This window comes from Chrysemys picta, chromosome 3, assembly GCF_011386835.1.
Source record: "Chrysemys picta bellii isolate R12L10 chromosome 3, ASM1138683v2, whole genome shotgun sequence".
NCBI classification, from domain to species: domain Eukaryota; kingdom Metazoa; phylum Chordata; order Testudines; family Emydidae; genus Chrysemys; species Chrysemys picta.
The window spans coordinates 158,143,184-158,164,122 of record NC_088793.1 but is presented as its reverse complement, the minus strand read 5'-3'; the positions used below and the strand labels follow the sequence as shown (position 1 = coordinate 158,164,122).

General features: G+C 42.4%; 1 protein-coding gene across 1 annotated transcript in view; it reads left to right on the top strand.

Annotated features, from left to right (window-relative positions):
- DNAH14 (dynein axonemal heavy chain 14) overlaps positions 1–20,939 on the top strand; it is a 530,612-nt gene that overhangs the window by 286,505 nt on the left and 223,168 nt on the right. The window contains 3 exon segments of the mRNA XM_065589985.1: positions 1,669–1,744; positions 16,783–17,000; positions 17,751–18,003. Of these exon segments, the coding sequence (XP_065446057.1) occupies positions 1,669–1,744; positions 16,783–17,000; positions 17,751–18,003 (547 nt within the window).

Sequence of the window (20,939 nt, the reverse complement as noted above, 5' to 3'; positions counted from 1 at the left end):
TAAGGAAAAATGATTTCAGGGTCTGTTCAAAAGCATCTGGCGGTCTGCATTTGGCCCACGGTCTACCTGCTGACTACCCCTGCCATAGAGATCAGGAGAGCATTAGCCTTCTACCTAGATAGGACCAAACCATTTAGAAGATCTCCTAGACTATATGTATCCATTGCGACAGAAACATGGGTTCAGTAATTTTTTAAACAGCGGTTATCAAAATGCATTTCTGGCTGTATTAAGATTATGACAGAACTCATGTTCAGCCCTCTTTGAGAGTGATAACGGTCCACAAGAACACTATCTACATCTATAGGCTTACTTAAGGATGTACCAATTGCAGGCATCTGTAGAGCAGCAACTTCGTCATCTTTTCATACTTTTTCTAATCATCATCCTTTGTTACCTGAGGCAAAAGAAGATGCTCTAGGCAATGCAGTTCTCTCTCCTGTATTGGACTCTGCTCTGAATCTTCCACCTACATAACAGGGGTACTGCTCAGGAGTCACCTGAAGTGGAGCACACACAAGAACACTACTTGAATAAGGAGAGTTTCCTCACCTTGTGCAATAACTGGATTTCTTTGAGATGTGTGTCCCTGTGGGTGTTCCACTACCTGCTCTCCTTCCCCTCTGCTTTGGAGTCTTCCTAGTGGGTCTTTGTGGTGGAGAAGGAGCCGAGAACTGTTTAGCCATGCAACCCAAAATAGCTTCAGTGCAGAGCACGAGGATGTGTGGAGTGCAAGCGTGGGCCGATTGGGAATTGATATAAAAAATCTCTGATCAAAGGTGCAAAGATGCAAGCACACCTGAAGTGGAGCACCCATAGCGACACACATCTCGCAGAACTCCAGTTACTGCACAAGGTGAGTAACCTCTCCTACTGTCTCACAGGCAGTGTCAAGCAGGGAGTGATTTGTGCGACTACTTGTGCGACTATTCAAAGAAAACAAAACATCCAGAATGTTTGACCTTCATATTTGTTTTGTTAATAATGTTTGGATACCCTGAAATTTACACACATTTGAGGCAGACAGTCACCATAATTCAGTCAGACAAGCTTGCGGGGAAAGGTTCTAGGTGGGTTGCCAGCCAGTGTAGAGGGGAGGCCCTGGAGAGGGGAACGGGGAGGTTGGATAGAAAACTCACCCTGCAGTGGTAGCTCTTGTCCCATAGAGCTGGGCCTGGCTCTGGGGTCGCAGCACCACTCACTCAAATTTAGCTCAGCCCTTTCTCTGTGATTATGGAGGGGTGGTTAGGCCAAACCTGAGCAGTGCTGTGACTCCCAAAGAGGGGAATGAGCCCAGCCCTGCAGGACAGGAGTGCAGGACAGACTCACTCTCCAGCAGCCTCCCGGAACCTCCCCTCCTCACCAAGCCTGGATTAGTGTTACTGTGCTGGGGCAGAGGGTGCTGCTGCAGGTGGTTGGTGCCACCTCAGCGGGGCATAAAAGAGGCAGAGGAAGGATTTCTGTATATTATAATTAAAGAAGTAGCATTGAATTTTCATACCATGAAAATCATTTTCCCCAATCCCATGACTTTTACTAAATTTACTGTGAATGCTCTGTGATTTTTTATTTTAAAAAAATCCATGACAAATCTTCAGCTCTATGCAAGATAATCTAACTTTTATATTATCTAGTAACTTACACTGTTAATATTGCCATTTGTTTTAGTTGAACGCAATGGATCTAACTGATGCTGCTGTGACTGCAAAAAACAAAGAAGTAACAGAATCTTCGTACTCACACAGTAAGTGCTATGACTGTATAAACGTGGAACAAATGGCAAACATTTAATAAAGAAAACTCCTTTCTCTGAAATCTAGTTCATTGCTATTTCTTCTGCCTCATAAAGGCTAAAGGCCTTATAATTGAAGCAGAATTAAGCTTATAGTAGAATATAAATGCTGTAATTAAAAAATTTGTCTTTACTTCAGAATGCACCAAAGAAAGGAAAAATAGACATGCAACTCTTACTCACTTAAGCAGAATTTTCTTAAATATCCCCAGTTAAACAACTGGGACTACTTAGGAGCCAGGCTGTGATAGCCTTACAGTGAGTAATATCTTGCTCCACAAATAGATTCATTGACTTCAGTAGGATTATTCCTTCTTTAAGGTATTGTTATTCTGGGGGTTGGGTAAAACCTCAGTGGAGCTGAGCATAACAGCCACTTTCCACTTAGGATAAATAAAGGAACAATTAAATGTCCCTTTGTTTAGAGAGAGCTGAAATAATAGGACCCACCACCTAAAACACAGACAGACCACATGTAAGGCCACTCAGGAATCTGAACTATAGGTGGAGGGGTTTCATGATGGCCTAAACCTGAATACGGGTGGGTTTGGTTTGATTGCTGTTTTGTACTGTATGTGTGAGATGAGGAACAGAAACACCACAGAAGTAGAAAAGGAACAGAGAAGCCCTGGTAGTGTAACCCGGAGAAAAAGCTAAGAGAGAGAGCTTCTGGGCTAAATACATACTAGCTAGAAAGGGGTTTGCAACAGTGAGCATAGAAGCTGTCTCCTGCTGTTTGAATCTTGAAGTGTTCAAGTAAACAGTACGTTGTGTACGTTCTTTGTAAATAAACAAGATTCCATCAAAGAAATACCTGACTGCATCACCAATTTCTTCCTCTAATGTAAATAACCCACAAGAATGAATTTTGGCTAACCTCGCGGTTCAAAAGGAGTAACAGTACTATTCAACATGAGTAAGGATTGAAGAAACTCACCCACAGTGAATAAAGTTACAGGTATTATGTCAGTGGTTTGTAACTGCTTTTAACATAAACTTTCCAGCTATGCCTCATGGTGTTTATCTGTCAGTGCTATATTTTTGTATCAAATTCACACATTGTCTTAAAATATATCCTTAGTTAACTAATGTCCAGGCTCTGTGTAATCTGCAGCCACAAAAATTGCTACCCATCACTGATGAGTAGATTACTTTAAAATCTTGAACTGAATTGTAAACTGAAACAGTGATGTCTGCCTGAAGGCTTGTCTTCACTGCAACCGTTAGCTTGAGTTAGCACACCCAAATTACTCCACTGGAGCCTTAATCAAGTGAGGGTACATCTACACTACAGGGGGGAGTCGATTTAAGATACGCAAATTCAGCTACGTGAATAGCGTAGCTGAATTCGACGTATCGCAGCCGATTTACCCCACTGTGAGGACGGCGGCAAAATCGACTTCTGCGGCTTTCTGTCGACGGCGCTTACTCCCACCTCCGCTGGTGGAGTAAGAGCGTCGATTCGGGGATCGATTGTCGCGTCCCGACGGGACGCGATAAATCGATCCCCGAGAGGTCGATTTCTACCCGCCGATTCAGGCGGGTAGTGTAGACCTAGCCTGAGAGTGACCACATTTTGAAACAACAAAACTGTTGTTACACAGAGTGGTTTGATTAGTGGTACAGAGTGATTAGATGAACAGTTGATGAGTTCTTGTTACTCAAGTTGCTGCATCTCCACTTCATTACTAGATTGAGCTTCAGCAGCACTTGAGTTTTAGCCTCTACCCCCTGATGTTCCAGTTAGTTCAAGCTAAAAGATACCTAGCTCAAGCTAGAGATTTTTATGTGTGGACCAGAGGCAGATTAGGAGTAAAACTCCAAGTTATACCTTGATCTAACAATACAGTGAAGACAAGCCTTGAGTGTGTATAGAGCCAGGAACAACAGCCCTGAGAGATATGAATTGCCCGCATTCGTCTCAATGCACCATTGATGCTAAATGTAAATATCCAAAACTAACTATTTCACAGCTAATCATTTGAGCAGAAACAGAATTTATGATGTAATTATGCATCATCAATGCAAAAAATCCATGGCATATCAAAAAGTGAAAGTGTGAGGATAGTGTAAAATAAATGGAATTTAATGGCAAAATAAGTATTACATGGGTTACTATACTGATTATATGATTGTTTCATATTTAATTCCATAAAAGCCTCCCATTTTCAATTCAAATGGAGCTCTGGAAGAATTTCCAGTCTGCTGCACTGGAGTGCCAAATTACCAGGTGGTTTTACCATAGAATATAAGTCAAGTTTGCTGAGAAGTTCACAGAAGTTCACTAAGGTTTCTTTTTATTATCATCTTTATTCAGATAGCACTGAAGCTATGCATGGTGCTGTACAATGAATAAAATGTGCCACACATCTCTTTCTGTTGCACAGTTTCTGCCCTCATTCATCACTAATGGGTTAATGCTCCCACCTCTGAAATTCAAAATCAGTCCAGTTTTGTTGCTGGAGGTTCCAGGGCAAAGCCCCACATTTCAGTTCAGGAGACAAGATTCCTTTTTGAGTGGTGTCCCTGTGGATGCTCCATTTCAGGTTCACCTGCACCTTTGATTGGAGATTTTTGGTAGCGGTGTCTCTTCACCTCAGGGATGCGTGCCACACATCCCAAACTGAGACTATATGGGGATGCATGGGTGAACTGCCCACAGTTCTCTGAGCTGCCTTTTGCCTGAGATGGAGTCTTCTGTCTGCCTGTTCTCGTTATTATTCAATTTAGCAGTTAGTTAGTATACAGTTAGTTATTTCATAGTGTTGTGGGAACAGTGGTTTCCTCTTTTTTCTTTTGCTTTTTCCTTTAAAAAAAATTAAAAGCAATTTTTAGATAAATATAGATATACAGAATTTAAAATCTTTCCCTACTGAAAGGTCAGCTTTTGTTATTTTGCTAAAAAATGCCAGGCTCCCACGGATTTAGAAGGTGCCTTTCATGCCGCAAGGCTATCCTGAGCAATGATGGGCATTCTCAGTGCCTCCGCTGTTAGGGAGATGTGTACATTCCCAGTAAGTGCAAGATCTACACTTCCTTCATGAGTAGATCCCAATGGAGCAAGCCTTAACACTGGCTTTGGGCCCAGGGGTGGCGGGCCACACTGTACATAGGTATCCTAGTACAGCTAGTGCCCTGTCCACCTGTGGAACATTCTGTTGTCAACAGTTTGAATCTAAGTCTTTGCACCACCAGAGGAAGCAGAGAAGGGCCCATTCCCCTCAACCATCTCTGCCACCACCTGTGCCAGAGGAGGAGATCTTTGAGGAGCAAGAATCAAGGGCATACAAGGAGATGACATCTCTTATTAATATTTCCTCATCATCATCCGATGAAGCTGTGATGCCTCTACTGCCTCCTATGGTGGATGCATTTGTCCTTATTGAATTATTGAATTTCATTCTATTTACTTCAAACCATTTCTCCAGTTTGTCCAGATCATTTAATCCTATCCTCCAAAGCACTTGAAACCCCTCCCAACTTGGTATCGTCCACAAACTTTATAAGTGTACTCTCTATGCCATTATCTAAATCATTGATGAAAATACTGAACAGAACCGGTCCCAGAACTAATCTCTGTGGAACCCCACTCATTATGTCCTTCCAGCATGACTGTGAACCACTGATAACTACTCTCTGGGAACGGTTTTCCAACCAGTTTTGTATCCACCTTACAGTATCTCCATCTAGGTTGCATTTCTCTAGTTTGTTTATGAGAATGTCATGCGAGACAGTATCAAAAGCTTTACTAAAGTCAATATATGCCATGTCTACTGCTTCCCCCCTATCCATAAGGCTTGTTACCCTGTCAGAGAAGCCTATCAGGTTGGTTTGACACGATTTATTCTTAACAAATCCATACTGATTGTTACTTATCACCTTATTATCTTCTAGACTGTAGATGTTTGCAAATTGATTGTTTAATTATTTGCTCCATTATCTTTCTGGTTAGAGAAGTTAAGCTGACTGGTCCGTAATTCCCTGGGTTGTCCTTATTTCCCTTTTTATAGATTGGCACTATATTTGCCCTTTTCTAGTCATCTGGAATCTCTCCCATCTTCCATTAATTTTCAAAAATAATTGCTAATGGCTCATATCTCCTCAGTCAGCTCCTTGAGTATTCTAGGATGCATTTCATCAGGCCCTGGTGACTTGAAGACATCTAATTTGAGTAATTTTTAACTTGTTCTTTCCCTATTTTAGCTTTTTCTGATCCTACCTCATTTTCACCGGTATTCACTATGTTAGATGTTCAACTCTTCTTGGTGAAAACTGAAACAAAGAAATCATTAAGCACCTCTGCCATTTCCACATTTTCTGTAATTGTTTTTTCCCCTTCATTGAATAATGGTCCTACCTTGTCCTTGGTCTTCATTTTGCTTCTAATGTATTTGTAGAATGTTTTCTTGTTACCCTTTATGTCTCTAGCTAGTTTGATCTCGTTTTGTGCCTTGGCCTTTCTAATTTTGTCCCTACATACTTGTGGTATTTGTTTATATTCATTCTTTGTAATTTGACCTAGTTTCCACTTTTTGTAGGACTCTTTTTTTATTTTTAGATCATTGACAATCTCCTGGTTAAGCCAGGGTGGTCTCTTGCCATACTTCCTATCTTTCCTACGCAGTGGGATAGTTTGCTCTTGTGCCTTTTTTTCTCTTTGAAAAACTGCCAACTGTCTTCAATTGTTTTTCCCCTTAGACTTGCTTCCCATTGGATTTTACCTACCAACTCCCTGAGTTTGCTAAAGTCTGCCTTCTTGAAATCCATTGTTTTTATTTTGCTGTTCTCCCTCCTACCATTCCTTAGAATCATGAACTCTATCATTTCATGATCACTTTCACCCAAGCTGCCTTCCACTTTCAAATTCTCAACCAGTTCTTCCCTGTTTGTCAAAATCAAATCTAGAACAGTCTCTCCCCTCGTAGCTTTCTCCACCTTCTGAAATAAAAAATTGTCTCCAATACTTTCCAAGAACTTGTTGGATAATCTGTGCCCTGCTGTGTTGTTTTCCCAACAGATGTCTGAGTAGTTGAAGTCCCCCATCACCACCATGTCCTGTGCTTTGGATGATTTTGTTAGTATATGGATATGGGGGACACATGCATAGGCCAAATGGACAATGCTACCAAAAATTTCTGATCAAAGGCACTGGGTGCAGACGCAACTTAAGTGAAGCATCCATAGGGGGACACATCTCAAAGAACTCCAGTTACTGGTGAGTAACTTCTCTTTCTGCCTCCAGCAGTGAAGCATGTTGGCAGTTCAGTTTGTGATCATTTTGTTTTAACTTTTTTTTTTTTTTTTTTTTTGCTGTAATGATTTATAATCTTTCTCCTGTTCCTGAATTAGCTATTTGACAGCATGGTTTCAGCCATGCAGATCATCTGTTGCAGCCCCTCCTCTTTCGGACTCCTCTATACCAATTCAGGCATGGTGGCATTGCCCCCCAAACACAGAGCTAAATTTAAGCGATGTTTCCTATGTGAGGAGCATTTACACTCTTTACAGAGGGTAGATTATACCCTGACTGTTCACAGCCAACTGACCCTCACTCTGGCAGAGCACAGGGCTCAGAGTCAGCATGTTGGTTTCCGTCCCTATTCCAAAGAGCCAGAACTCCAAGGCAGAAAAGCCTGGTCAGCAGCTTCTGAGTATTTCAGGAACAGTCTAAGGACAAGGAGGATGCTATCTGGCCAGCTCAGGGGATAAGTCTTGCAACAGACCCAGGCCTGGGAGGGGGAAAAAAAACAGTGAAAGAATGCAGAGTCCCCCTTTCTCCCAGATACTGAAGTGAGTCCTCAGCTCCCCCGGGAAAGAAGCAAAGTTTGTACAGAGCACCCATTCCTCCAACTATGCATTGGGCGCTTCTTATGATGCTCAAGGGTAAGTTTTGCAAACCCCAGAGACTATAGTCCCGAAAGGCAAAAGGAAGCATCGCTTTTGGAGGACAGCAATGAGTATTGTTAATGAACAAGTGCAATTAATAACCAGTAGTTAAACCCTTCTCCTTTGTGCCTCCCCCTCGAGGGATTGTTTGCTGGAACTTTTTGCCTACACAGTGGGTCTCACAGTGTTTTCTATCAAGCTTGCTGTCCTTCCCCAACTCTGCAGCATGTCTGGACATGCAGAGAAACCTGTCACGCTTGTGAAACCCTCCCTCAGGCTGCAGTGTAGCAGGCAGTGGTCTCACCCCTCCTCCACTCCACAGGCTGGCTCCACATTTAAGCATAAGAAACACTTTCAGGCAGTCTGTGACCGAAACAGAGGCACATGAAAGACTCCACTCCCCACAAAACTGCACCATTGTGGGATTACAGAGGAGGAAGTAAGAAATCTCTTCCCATGTTCAAAATTAGTCCTGATTTATTGAGTAAAGCCCCAGGTGATACTAGATTGTTCCTGCAGTACTTATTTGGGTGCAAAACAGCCTGGAGGAGCAGGCAGGCAACCTTTCGGTTTCCTCAGGACATCTAGCCAGCCAATTCCATAATCAAAGTATTTGTACCAGTACCCCTCCTCGGTTATCAGCTCCTGAGGTCAGAATGAATAGTATGTTACCCTGCCCCTCTAAACACTCTGGTCAAAAACCACACACACATACCCAAAAACTAACCAAAAAAACCTGCAAGACTTTTCCAGGGCTTGCTAGGGATTTATTTATATTAATAAAATATCTTATTTTTTTCAAGCATTATTAGATATACAGTTTCCAATAGATGCCTCCTTTGAGGACATCATAAGATGCAAATTAGGACTTCTAATTAAAACAAAACATTAAACCTAAATTATGATGTAAAAAAAATTAATAAGTTCTTTGTCAAGTGGCCTCAGCATATTCCTATTTATGGAATCTGCCAACTGGATGTAGCTCAGATTGTGGAACTTTGCTAGCAGTGTCTATTGCAGTGCTCACTCACCTCTCCCATCCAACCCGTTCTCTCAGTGTTTGCAAACATTCTGAGGACAAGGGCTCTGAAAGAGGTGTGGTGCTCCAGCCTTGTCAGTTCCTTCCCACTATGTTCAGCTGATGGATTCAGGAACTCATTGCTTTGGCCAGATCTTTTTACCTCTTTTAGTTCTTAATAATAATAATAATAATAATATATGGAGATAGGTATATCTCATAGAACTGGAAGGGACTTTGAAAGGTCATCAAGTCCAGTCCCCTGCCTTCACTAGCAGGACCAAGTACTGTCCCTGATAGGTTGTTTGTTTTTTGCCCCAGATCTCTAAATGGCCCCCTCAAGGATTGAGCTCACAACCCTGGGTTTAGCAGGCTAATGCTCAAACCTCTGAGCTATCCCTCCCCCTTTAGTTGTTTTTAGATAGTTTTAGTACATTTATATAGTCTAGAGGTATTTTTAGATGGTTAGTTAAGTTTTTATGGTATAAATGATGAGTGGACATCATCCTCTGTTTCATCATGATGGATCTGAAGGTGAAGAAGCTGCATTTCCAGTGATGTGCTCCTTGTCCTTTGGTCTTCCCGTCATTGGATGTGCATACAAGATTTTTGGCTTGCCTCGGGGAAGGACATTCACCCTCAAGGTTCTTCTTACATGTTCACATCTCATGCTCCAGAAGGACAGGCAGAACAGACTGCAGAGTGTATTGCTGCAAGAAGCATTAGCAGCCACACCATCCAGATCTGAAGCTCCCAACGGATCCAATAGGTCACAGGGACTCTCCTCTTTCTCTGGCATTGCTGTGGATCAAAGATAAGAGAAGTCAGTTCAAACTTCAGCATCAGGTGATCTGGTAGCTATGAAGGCAACCCACAAGGACCCTCAAGATAGGACAAAAATGGTATTGAGGGCTAGGAAGCACTTTCTGGACCCAGTGGACATCATCGCAGATCAAGTTCCTCGGTCCAAAGGTCAAGATTAGGACTGAGGTACTGGAGAGGAAGAAGGATCCTCATCTACAGAGACAAATGTCAGATCCAGTCCATCCCTCCATGTTGTTAGGTTTGTGGCCAAGGTACACCAGTCAGATCTGAGTGCCTTCCCGACCTTGATTTTGAGTTCTTTGCATAGATAAGCTGATCTACAAGCATCACTGGTTTTGGGTCAGCACAGAGAGAGCTGTCAATTTAAATAAGATTACAGGAGCATGACATCAGGATTTCTACAATCCTTCCTCAACCTAAGATCTCACAGAGTTCACCAAGCAAGCCTCTGTCAGCCTTCTCTAACATGGCTCCTACTGCATTCTTATTTGTGGTGCCATCATTGTCAGATCTGAGATTGGATCTGCCCTCTGACTTCGACCAGGAACCACATCACAAAGTGAGACTGGCTTTTAGAACCTGGTATGAGGAAGATCAGTATCACCAGGGATTTTATCCATGGGATACTACTCTTTGTTGGTAAGACTGACCGATTCCTTAGTGAATGAGATCACCTTACTGGTCTTCTCCTAGCCAATTCACTAACCCTCAAGGTATCCTAGGAGGATATCTGCAGTATGAAAGAGTTTTGAGCTCCAGATCCCAGGTGCTCAGATCCGAGGATGGATCTCACTGTCAAGAATAAGTTGCCGTTTATTTCTCAGAACACACTATCTGAAGAGGAGGAACTGATGATGGTAGAAACTGGGCAAGAACTGGAGCTGGACTCAGAGGGCTAAACCTCCACTGATGACAATGTTAGGATCACCTTGGTTCTGCTACCTTCAGAGGATGTCATTGTGTTCCAGGATTTGCTGAACAAGACAACAAGGATACTATTGATTCTGATGGAGGAAGTTTCCATTTGTGTTTGACATTTTGGATTCTTCTTCTAGGCCTGAGTTACATTACCTTTGTTGAGCTGTCTTTCACAACTAGTGTTTGCACCATCGTAAACTCAATCTGTGTCTAGCTTTCTTCATTAATGGCCTTCTGGAAAATCAGAGGGAGATGGGTAACACCTGAATGAAGGACAAAATGTCATAAAACGTAAGTAGGCGGTATATCTGATTGAGATTGTCTGGGTTCAAAATTGGAAGATTTTCCATTCAAATGGGAAGGTTTTTTCAGCTCCAAGACAGATGAAGTCCTGGATGACGAAAGTTAGCCCTACAGCTAGATCTTTGGTAGTTTTCTGGTTTCCGACAAGAATAATGGGGGTTTCCTTTTTCAGATTTCAAAGTCAGTTCATTCCTGCAGTTCAGTCTTTTTGTCGCAAAGATATACTTATCAACATTATCAAAACCATTCTCGAGAGCCTCAACACCAATAAAGAAGGAAGTCTTATAATCCTTTTTCTGAGGGAAAACGATCGTCAGTTTCAGCATCAGCAGGTCCCAAACCTCATCCTCAAATTTGATGGAATGCTCAAGAGTTGCAAACCAGTTTCCTTAACTCATTCTGTTTTCCATTTTGGAGACTGTTTCATTTCTTTGACTTTGGGCACCTGATAACATTAGACATATGGATTTTAGAGATAATCAAAAGCAAATATGCTATCCAGTTTGAAACTGTCCCCCCATTCAAACCCCCTTTGCTTCTCTTTTCTGGTAAGCCTCTCAAGAAGTGCTGCCAAGATCAGAGGTTCTGTCTCTCTCCCTCCTACCCATGCCCCCGAAGAGAAGAGTCAGTGAGTTGCAAGTTTTATGAAAAACAGACCCTCCATTTATGATTTTTCACAAAGATAATGTGGTATTATGTCCACATCCAAAGTTTCTACTCAAAGTAGTTATAGAATTTGACGTAAATCTGTATATCAATTTACTAGTATTCTTCCCTAGGCTACATAGCCAACGCCACTGAGGCAAAATTACATATATTGGATGTAGAGAGGATGCTGTCTTATTACATTGACAGGACCAAAGAGTTTAAATGCTCTGACAGCCTTTTGTAGCTTGTACTGGGACTCAAAAGGTCCACAGTGTGACTCCTTAGGTTTTGTCTTGGTGTGTCAGGTTGTTCATTAAGGAGGCATATAACTTTACTTCTGTCCTCTTCCCTCAGGGAATTAGGGTACACACTACCAGAACTAAGGCTGCATCGATAGTCTTCAAGAGACATGTCTTATTTGCAGAACTATGTAGGGCAGCAATATGATTCACTCCTTTACAAAATAGTATTCTCTAGAATTAGTATAAAGGTCAGATGTCACATTTGGTCAAGCAGTACTTCATTTGTTATTTGATTAGGATTCCAGATCCCACCATCTGGATTACAGGGTTACATTTTGGATTACATTTTGCTAAAATATCCCAAGAGTAGGAATATGCAGAGGCCACTCAAAGAAGAAATTAAGGTTATTTACCTGTAACCAGAGTTCTTTGAGATGGGTTCTGCATATTCACACTCCCCACCCACCTTCCCTTCTTCTCAGGAGTTCTAATGATTTGGGGATTTATGGGAAATAGTGGAAGGAATTGAGATGACCAGAGTGCCCTGCTCCTTTTATAGCCTCACCCTCAAAACATTCATGAACGCTGTGGGGAACATCAAGGGCTCCAATGGGCACTGCTAGCAGATTTCCACTGTCCGAGCTGCACCAGGTCAGCACATCCCATCAGTGTGAATATGCAGAGGCCATCTCAAAGAAAAAACTCCTACTTACAGAGAGCTAACCTTCATTTTTGGGAGCTTAAGTTTGGTGTAACAGTAGCTCCACCGGTGAAATGCAATCAGACCTACAGAAGGTAGCTTCCTTTCAAAAGACCCACAGAGTATAAGAGTGAGAACACACTGCACAGCAATTTCAAAGTGTCAGCTATATCCATTTAGACCAAAGATTTCTCATACTTGGTAAGAAAAGCCTCCTTGGTAGCAAGCGATTCATCATCTAGGGATATGATCCTTGCTTAGAGTGTGACATCTTGGGTTCTGTCCTGGTCAAACCCTTGATATAATTTGTGATAAGAGCAATTACTTCTAACTTGGGGCTATTAGGAAGCCATGTTACACCCAGGAATAATAATTGATCATTCTAAACATATAGCTAGTGCATCCAAACTTACAGATCAGGAGCTTTTTGAGTATTGTGACAGACCCAGACCAGTGGGGTACAGGAGTCTGGTAGAGGGCAAATAAACTGGTCACTGGATGAGTAGTTTTCTGTTCCCTGAGTGACCAGAGCAGGAGCTGCACTAGAGTAATCAGGAACCTGCTAGAACCAGTTAAGGCAGGCAGGCTAATTAGGACACCTAGAGCCAATTAAGAAGAAACTGCTAGAATCAATTAAGGCAGGCTAATCAGGGCACCTGGGCTTTAAAAAAGGAGCTCACTTCAGTTTGTGGTGCAAGAGTGCTGGGAGCAAGAGGTGCGAGGAGCTGAGAGTGAGAGGGTGTGCTGCTGGAGGACTGAGTAGCACAAGCATTATCAGACACCAGGAGGAAGATCCTGTGGTGAGACTAAGGAAGGTGTTTGGAGGAGGCCAGGGGGAAGTAGCCCAGGGAGTTGTAGCTGTCATGCAGCTGTTACAGGAGGCACTATAGACAGCTGCAGTCCACAGGGCCCTGGGCTGGAACCTGGAGTAGAGGGCGGGCCCGGGTTCCCCCCAAACCTCCCAATTGACCTGGACTGTGGGTTCTTCCAGAGGGGAAGGTCTCTGGGCTGTTCCCCAACCCACATGGTGAATCTCTGAGGCAAGAAAATCCGCCAATAAGTGCAGGGCCCACCAAGATGGAGGAGGAACTTTGTCACAGTATACATTAAGAAATGAGTAGCTGATATGCAGAGAGAGACCTGATCCCTCACTATCAAAGCCAGCATAATAATCCATTGGTCACTACCAACACCATGTATCCAAGAAAGAATTGTTACCCTAGTAGAGGGAAGAATCTTGAGCAGACGCTTCCATGGTAACCTAAATACATTTTTCTCCAAACCAACAAAATCCTCGCATGACAAAGACAAAAAGAGTTTGTGTATGACATCTCACAGTTCCTGTACAACACTTTTCTGAACCGTCCTCCACACCGAGTCTTAAGAAATGACTGGTAATAGTAACAGCAAAGCAGAAGTTGCAAGTTATGCAATTAGAGAACATGCCAATCAGTGCTCTGTCCAGAGAAAGACTCATTCATGACTAGACAGTTGCTGGAAAGGATTCATACCCATCAGTTGTTCAAAATCAAGAAGAGCTTTTGAACTCAGTGCAAATAATTGCTCATCCAGGGGTCAAAACAGGGCTCTGGTCATAATTTTACCATCTTGGTAATGAATTGCAAAGGTCCAAAACTTTATTGCATCTGTCATTTCCTGGCAGTGATCATCTTTAGCCAGTTATCTCCAATGGCTTGGCTTGCCTGTGGAAATTCCTTCTGAAGACATGGAATCATGCACCAGATACAATGAAAAAGTAGGTATCATTCTCAGATTACATTGGAACGTCCCTTTGTGGGCAGATAAGTATGAACAACATAGTGAAGGCCAACTCACTTTTCACTCTAGACCCTTGCATACTCACTATGGATGCAAGCCTTACAGAAGCATACTTGGAAGACAAATTTCCAAAATCTCAAAGTGTATATCTGAGTTCACTTAGACAGCTGTTTAATGGTGCATCAGAACATGTAAATAAAACGCCCCATAAACATGGCCATGTGTGATTGGAGTAATGGTCTGTAGAGTCTAGTATCATGTCTTCGACCCTGGCCAGTTCCATGGTTCCAGCAGGAGCATTGGGGGAAAATGTGTATGTCTCATCCGAGGAAGATTTGCAAAGTAAAGCCATGTCTTCACTGCTAAATAGGTGTATTTTTTACTTCAGGGTAACTTAACATGCATGAGCTATCCCAAGGTAAAACTCAATGAAGAGAAGGCACTTTAATTTTACCACAACTAGCCAAGGTCAGCAGTATTCCCCTTGAGTTAAAACTAAAGTGGCTTGCCATCACTGTGGTTTTTACTGTGAGATACCTCATATGTTAGTTACCCAAAGATAAAATATACATCTTTTTAAGCAGTGAAGATAAGGCTTAAGTTGTCATTCCTCTGCAAGAGGCATCCTAATAATTAAAAGTCTGCTTATCCCTCCAACTCTGCCACTTCTGTGATTCACTGTTTGCTATTTCCCATTAGTGATGAATGAGGAGAGGAGTGGTGCAACAGAATGAAAAATTTCTAACTTGATAATTTTGATTATATTAGCAGCTTCTCTCCTCATTCAACCCACGTTGGTAGCCTGGTAAATGAACGGAGTACAAATTGAAGTTTTTCTCCAAAGGGAGACTTAGACATATAATTGTCTTAAGGTTGGATAATACATTATACCAAGTTGTTATCTTACTGCTAATAATCAGTTGCTGGGCCTATAATACACAGCTGTGGAAGAACTCTTCTAGCGTTCTGAGCTGTAAGGTGGAGCTTAGTCCAGGAGCTTCCATTGGGCTGCCTCCAAATTCCATAGGTGGGAGGCATTAACCCATTAGTGATGAATGAGGTGAGAAGCTGCTAACAGAAAGAAAATGATGAAGTAAGTAATTTCTCATTTTTTCTCTCTCAGGAAAGAAAGAATAGAATGAGAGCAGAAGGAAAACAGAATCCTCAGGGCCCACATATGTACATGAAAGAATTATAAAATAAGTTATGCTTAAAAAGAAAAAATGGTTTCCCCAATTCCTCCAAAGTTAAAGCCCTGTATGTGTATAGCTTTTCTTTCACATAAATATTTAAATCTCGCATTCAATGAAAGTTCTTTCAAAGAGCCCATATTAGTTCTTGAGTTTACTAGAGAGCTGACTGACAAACAGGAATGGTATAAATATTTAAAATATATCTCTGGAATAATCTAATATGGCATAAATATTCATGACAATTTTCAGAACTATGGGTGCAGTTTGGGCATTTAGTATTTATGCCACTCCTTAGGGTTGGATCATTCTGCCAGTTGTTTGCTGAGCACTATTCCTCTACTTGTAAAACCTTCTAAAGACATGCCTATACAATTAAGCTTTCCAAAATGATTATTCCTCTTTCTTTGAGGAGGCTAGTGCTGCTTTAGGTCCTAGTCTCATGCTAATTGAGTACAAGGGATTTGATTGTGTGTTGTCCCAATTAGCAGTTGTTATAATCTGTATCCTTATGTTTACCCTTTTTACAAAACTATTATGGATTTTGTACAAAGTATGCCTTGTGGTGTCATGTGAAAACTCCTAATGTACTGATCATTATTGTCCTGGTAAAATATGTGTGACAACATTGTATGTAAAGTTATAAAATTCTATTGTATAACATGGCTGAGATATGTTCCAAGTTTAGAAAAGCAGGCACAAACCAGTTCCTCAGAGACAAAAAGCAAACTGACACCTCAACCAGGTGTCAAGAAAATCAAATGGACCATCACCCGGTTAAGTGGCCATTCTTTGGCAGGAAAAAGCGTCTGAGTGAGAAATTTACAGCTGGCAGTTCCCATCTCTCGAGACTTTCTGTCTCCTGATCCCCAGCTGGAGATGATTCTCAAAGAAGAGGGAAAGGATAAAAATGAGGAAGAGAGGACTCAAATCATCTCTCCCCTCATTTCTACTCACAGCATCAACAATACCTTAAGGACAATGAAATTAACACTGAACTGGGGGGAGGGATCCTGGCTGAAAGGACTCCAGATAGTAAGATTGATGGAGCATATGGTGAGAGAAACTTTTGCTTTGAATTCACTTAGTTTGTTGAGTTAGGTGTTAGTTGTGTTATACCTTTTATTTCTTTGTAATCAATTCTGACTTTTATGCCTCATTACTTGTAATCACTTAAAATCTATCTTTCTGTACTTAATCATTAATTAAACACGTTAAATGTTTGCAAGTTTTGGATCCAATAATCTTCTTTTACTGACAGACAGAGATGGTATGAGGCAAAGCTGAGTTTATTTCTCAAGCACTCTCAGATAATTATTGGAGTAACACGTTCCATTCTATTAACTGTATTGCATTTCTACCACATGTTGTAAGACAAGCTTTTATGACTTCAGAAGACTCTCGTCAGGCAGAAAATGCAACAGAAGAGCTTCTTTTTACATGTGTGATAGTGCGACTATAAAAGGAATGCTTATTTGTAGGTAAAACTATTACTGATTGGCAGTGGATAATCTTGGATGGACCAGTAGACACAGTTTGGATAGAAAACTTAAATACTGTGCTAGATGATACCAGAACTCTGTGTCTTGCGAATAGTGAAAGAATCTACTTACCATCAGGAATCAGAATGATATTTGAAACGGACAGTCTCTCTCAGGCCAGTCCTGCTACTGTCAGTCGATGTGCAATGGTTTTTGTGGTAAGTCTGTAAGAAAAAATATAGATTATTTTCTAATAAGAATTTTTTTGCCTTATTGATTTATTTGACTTCATCTGCAAAAATGGCAACATAACAAACTGAGCGAATTAATGTTTAGTACATTGTTAAACCACCAGTTTTGTATTATCCTGTCAGTGATTTTAGAGGGAACAATACACATGCACTGAAGGCTATATATTTGTAGAGTATTATTTTAAGTAACAGCCTCAATTTTTGAGGTCACAATTTTCAGTCATAAATTTTGCACTCACAGAGCTAGATTGTGACTTTAGGCACAGCCATGAGTAAAGGGCAGTGCATAAATTGCATCACCCCAGAAGTAGCACCAGGCGGCACTATGCTCAGGGATACAGCTGTGAATCACAAATTCCTCCCCTGCTTCCTTTTTGCTATGTAGTGGGGGAGTAATTTTGCTGCTGCTGTGTATGGGCAGCAAGTCTCTGCACCCTCAATGTCAGTTTAGCTACAGTAGCCAGTGAGTAGTGTGATTGGAGCCAAGTCTCTGCATGTTCCCTGTCCTTTCTGACCACTTGCTCTGGGGTGGGGGGAGTAATGGGAATGCAATGATTATTAGTAGTTAGGGGTCTGATTCCCTGTTTGTGTCCCACCTTGCTCATTTTGAAGCCAGTGCAAAAATAATAAGCCTCCAGCTTTAGAGTCTGTATAGCACAAACACATTTCTCAAGATCTATTGTAAAGACTATACAACTCATTTGATTTAATTAACAGGACCCAAGTAATCTGGGATGGGAACCTTATGTAAAGACCTGGCTGTTAAAAGCTTCCAGAATAATTACACAAAGTGGCTCGGAGTGTCTTGAAAGTTTATTTGAAAAAAGTATAAAAAAAGGACTACATTTTTTAGATAAACACAAGAAAATGCAGCCATTTCCCATGCAGCAGATGGGAATTGTAATGAATCTCTGCAGAATCCTTGGTGCTTTTATTGATATAATGAGCAAAAATGGACTCTTCTGTCACAGTGAGTAAATACATTTTAAAATGAATTTAAAATCATTTTTCCTTTCATAGGTGTTTGATTCTTTGATGTTGAGCATATAATGACCCATCTAATTAGTTTGTATTCACACACTTGTTTCCTCAAGACTGGGGAAAACTAAAATGACTCAGCCACTTACATGTCTAGAGTTTAAAAAATACTTTCCACTGTTTGCATTACTCTCTTAAACTGCTTGAAAATAACAGTTTTTCCACAAAAATACCATTTATACCACTTTTGAATCTTGTGCCTCCAGAATGAGTCATTCAGAAAAATCCCTTAGATTTTAAGCTTTTTGGCCCTCTGACATGCCTTCAGGATGGCTCTAGAGTGAGCCTATCTCCTCACCAAGACATTCTGTGTCCTGGGTGATCTAATAAAAGAAGTCCTCCTCAGACCTTGGACTACAGTCAAGACTTGCCTTGCCATGTTTGGCCACATGGCCTCATTCATCCACATTACTCCATTTGCTAGGCTCCATCTCCATTGCCTACAAACCTGGCTTCAATCTATCTACTCACCAGAAAAAGACAACATCGGTGCCAAAGTAACTATTCTTACCAAGGTTCTGGCCTCTCTTACCCAAGGATAAAGCCAGAGAAAGTTTGGATGGGAATTCCTTTCCTCACAGCTACACCCAAGGTGATTAGCTTCACAGATGACTCCATTTTAGGTTAGGGAGCTCATATGGGCAAGTGTCCTGCATATCAATCTGCTGGAACTAAAAGAGGTCTGTTGGGCCTGCAATGCTTTCTTTCCACTCATTCAGTCCTGACATATCCAGATAATATTGGCAACATGATGACAGTCTTCTATGTCAACAAATAGGGGAACAAGATATCTCCCTCTGCATATAGAGACAGTCAACCTGTTGAACTGTTGTATCTGAAATCACATAACTGTTTCAGCAGTATGCCTCCAAATATGCAGAACTCCCTAGCAGACGGTCTCAGGAGACATTTTTCCTCAGACCATGAATGGGCTAGATTCACAATTCCATTCTCAATGGGGGCTCCCTTCTGTTACTCTGGACAGACCACCTCAGTTATGCCTGTTCTCCCAAGCCATTAGTATTACAAGTCCTCTGGAAAATCCATTGTGACAGGGCTTGGGTCATCCTCGTCACATCCAGCTAGCTGAGGCAGTTCTGGTTCTCAGACCACCTGAGGATTTCAACCCGCCTGCCCATCAACATCCAACCATTTCCAGATCTGCTAATGCAACACAGTGGCACCGTCATATATCCCAACCCAGGGCCACAACAACTCAAGACCTGGTATTTGGATGGGCATCGGAGGTAGAGCACTTATGTTCTAGGGTGGTTCAATCCATCCTCAACCAAAGCAGGAAGAATTCTACCACGAGATGCTATTCAGCCAAGTGGAAGTGTTTCTCCTCTTGGTCACCACACCAATTATCTCTAGAGTCCAGTGAGAACTCTGCTATTCTAAAATATCTGTTCACCTGTAAGACATTGGGTGTCTCTGTCAGTTCCCCACAGGTTCATCTGTCAGTAATCAGTGCTTTTCATTCTCCTACCAAGGAACACACTATCTTCATTCATCCTGAGATGACTAGATTCTTGAAGGGACTTATTAGATCCTTTCCACCAGTGGTGAAGGACCACAACTTCATTCTTTCGATTCTCATCAAACCTCCTTTCGAATCTTTAGCCACATGCTCTATGTCCCATCTCTCGATAAAAGTTGCCAGAAGGTGACCAAGCTGGGAGCACTCATGGCAAATCCACCATAGATTGCCTTTCATAAAGAGATGCTCTCTCTTCACCTACACCCGAAATTCATCCCTAAAATAATTTCAGAGTTTCAAATGAGTCAAACCATCCATTTACCAATATTTTTTTCCAGAACCATGTGCCTCTGATGAGGCAAGGAGGCTTCACTCTCTAGACGTCTGATGAGCACTAACCTTTTATCTACAGAGAACAAAAGCAACTAAAAAGACACCTAGCTTTTTTATTGCCATAGCAGAGAACTCAAGAGGTCAGAGAGACTCTAAATGGATCTTGGGTTGCAACATTGTTTGTTACCAATTAGCTCTTATTTCCTCCGCAGAGGAGGTGAGGGGCCATTCCACCAGAATGCAAGCAATCTCTGTGGCATCTCTGCAAGACTTGCCATTACTGGAAATAGGTATTGCAGCTATCTGGAGCTCCTTACACATCTTTACAAGACATTACGCTTTGGTGGAGTGTAGAAGGGCTCGGCCGAGGCTCATCCCTCCGCGGGGCTGTGAGGTATCCCACCGCCTCGCAATAGCTCGCTATGGGCCCAAGCCCTGGGTCAGGGCTGGCCAGTAAACAACCAGTCAGGCGCTCGGACCCTTAGGCAGGGGCTGAGCCAATAGTTCAGTATGAGCCCAGGCCCTAGGGCAGGGCAGGGCAGCAAACAAACAGTCAGGAGCTCAGGTTTCTGAGTGTCTGGTGCGAGAGGGGGACTGCCATCCGTGAGTGGGGTGACAGGGGGGATGCAGGCCCACCTGCTCCACTGCGTCCCTGCCCGGGGCCCTAACAGCGGCAGAAGACTCGCTTCTGTGTCAGTGGGGAGCCTGACCGCAACACACTGACATTGGTTCTGGCCCTGCTGCGGCCAGGTCAGGGTCGGCTGCCCCCCAGGCTACTTCCGGACTCCCCCTCATAAGGTACCTGGGTTTGGCCGGTGTCCTCGGTGGTTTCCAGCACCATCGGTTCCTCCGGGTAGCTGGCGAGGGGTAGGCTCATCTGCTCCTCAGGGTAGCTGGCGAGGGGTAGGCTTGGCTGGCCCAGCCAGTCCTCGGGTCGGCCGCAGCCTGCCGGCGTTTCCCAACCCGGAGCTAGGCCACAGGCATCTGGCCTCTCCGGCGGCTTGCTTTCAAGTGAGCTCTGCAGCGGGGCTTTTCTACTTCCTGTCCTGCGCCGT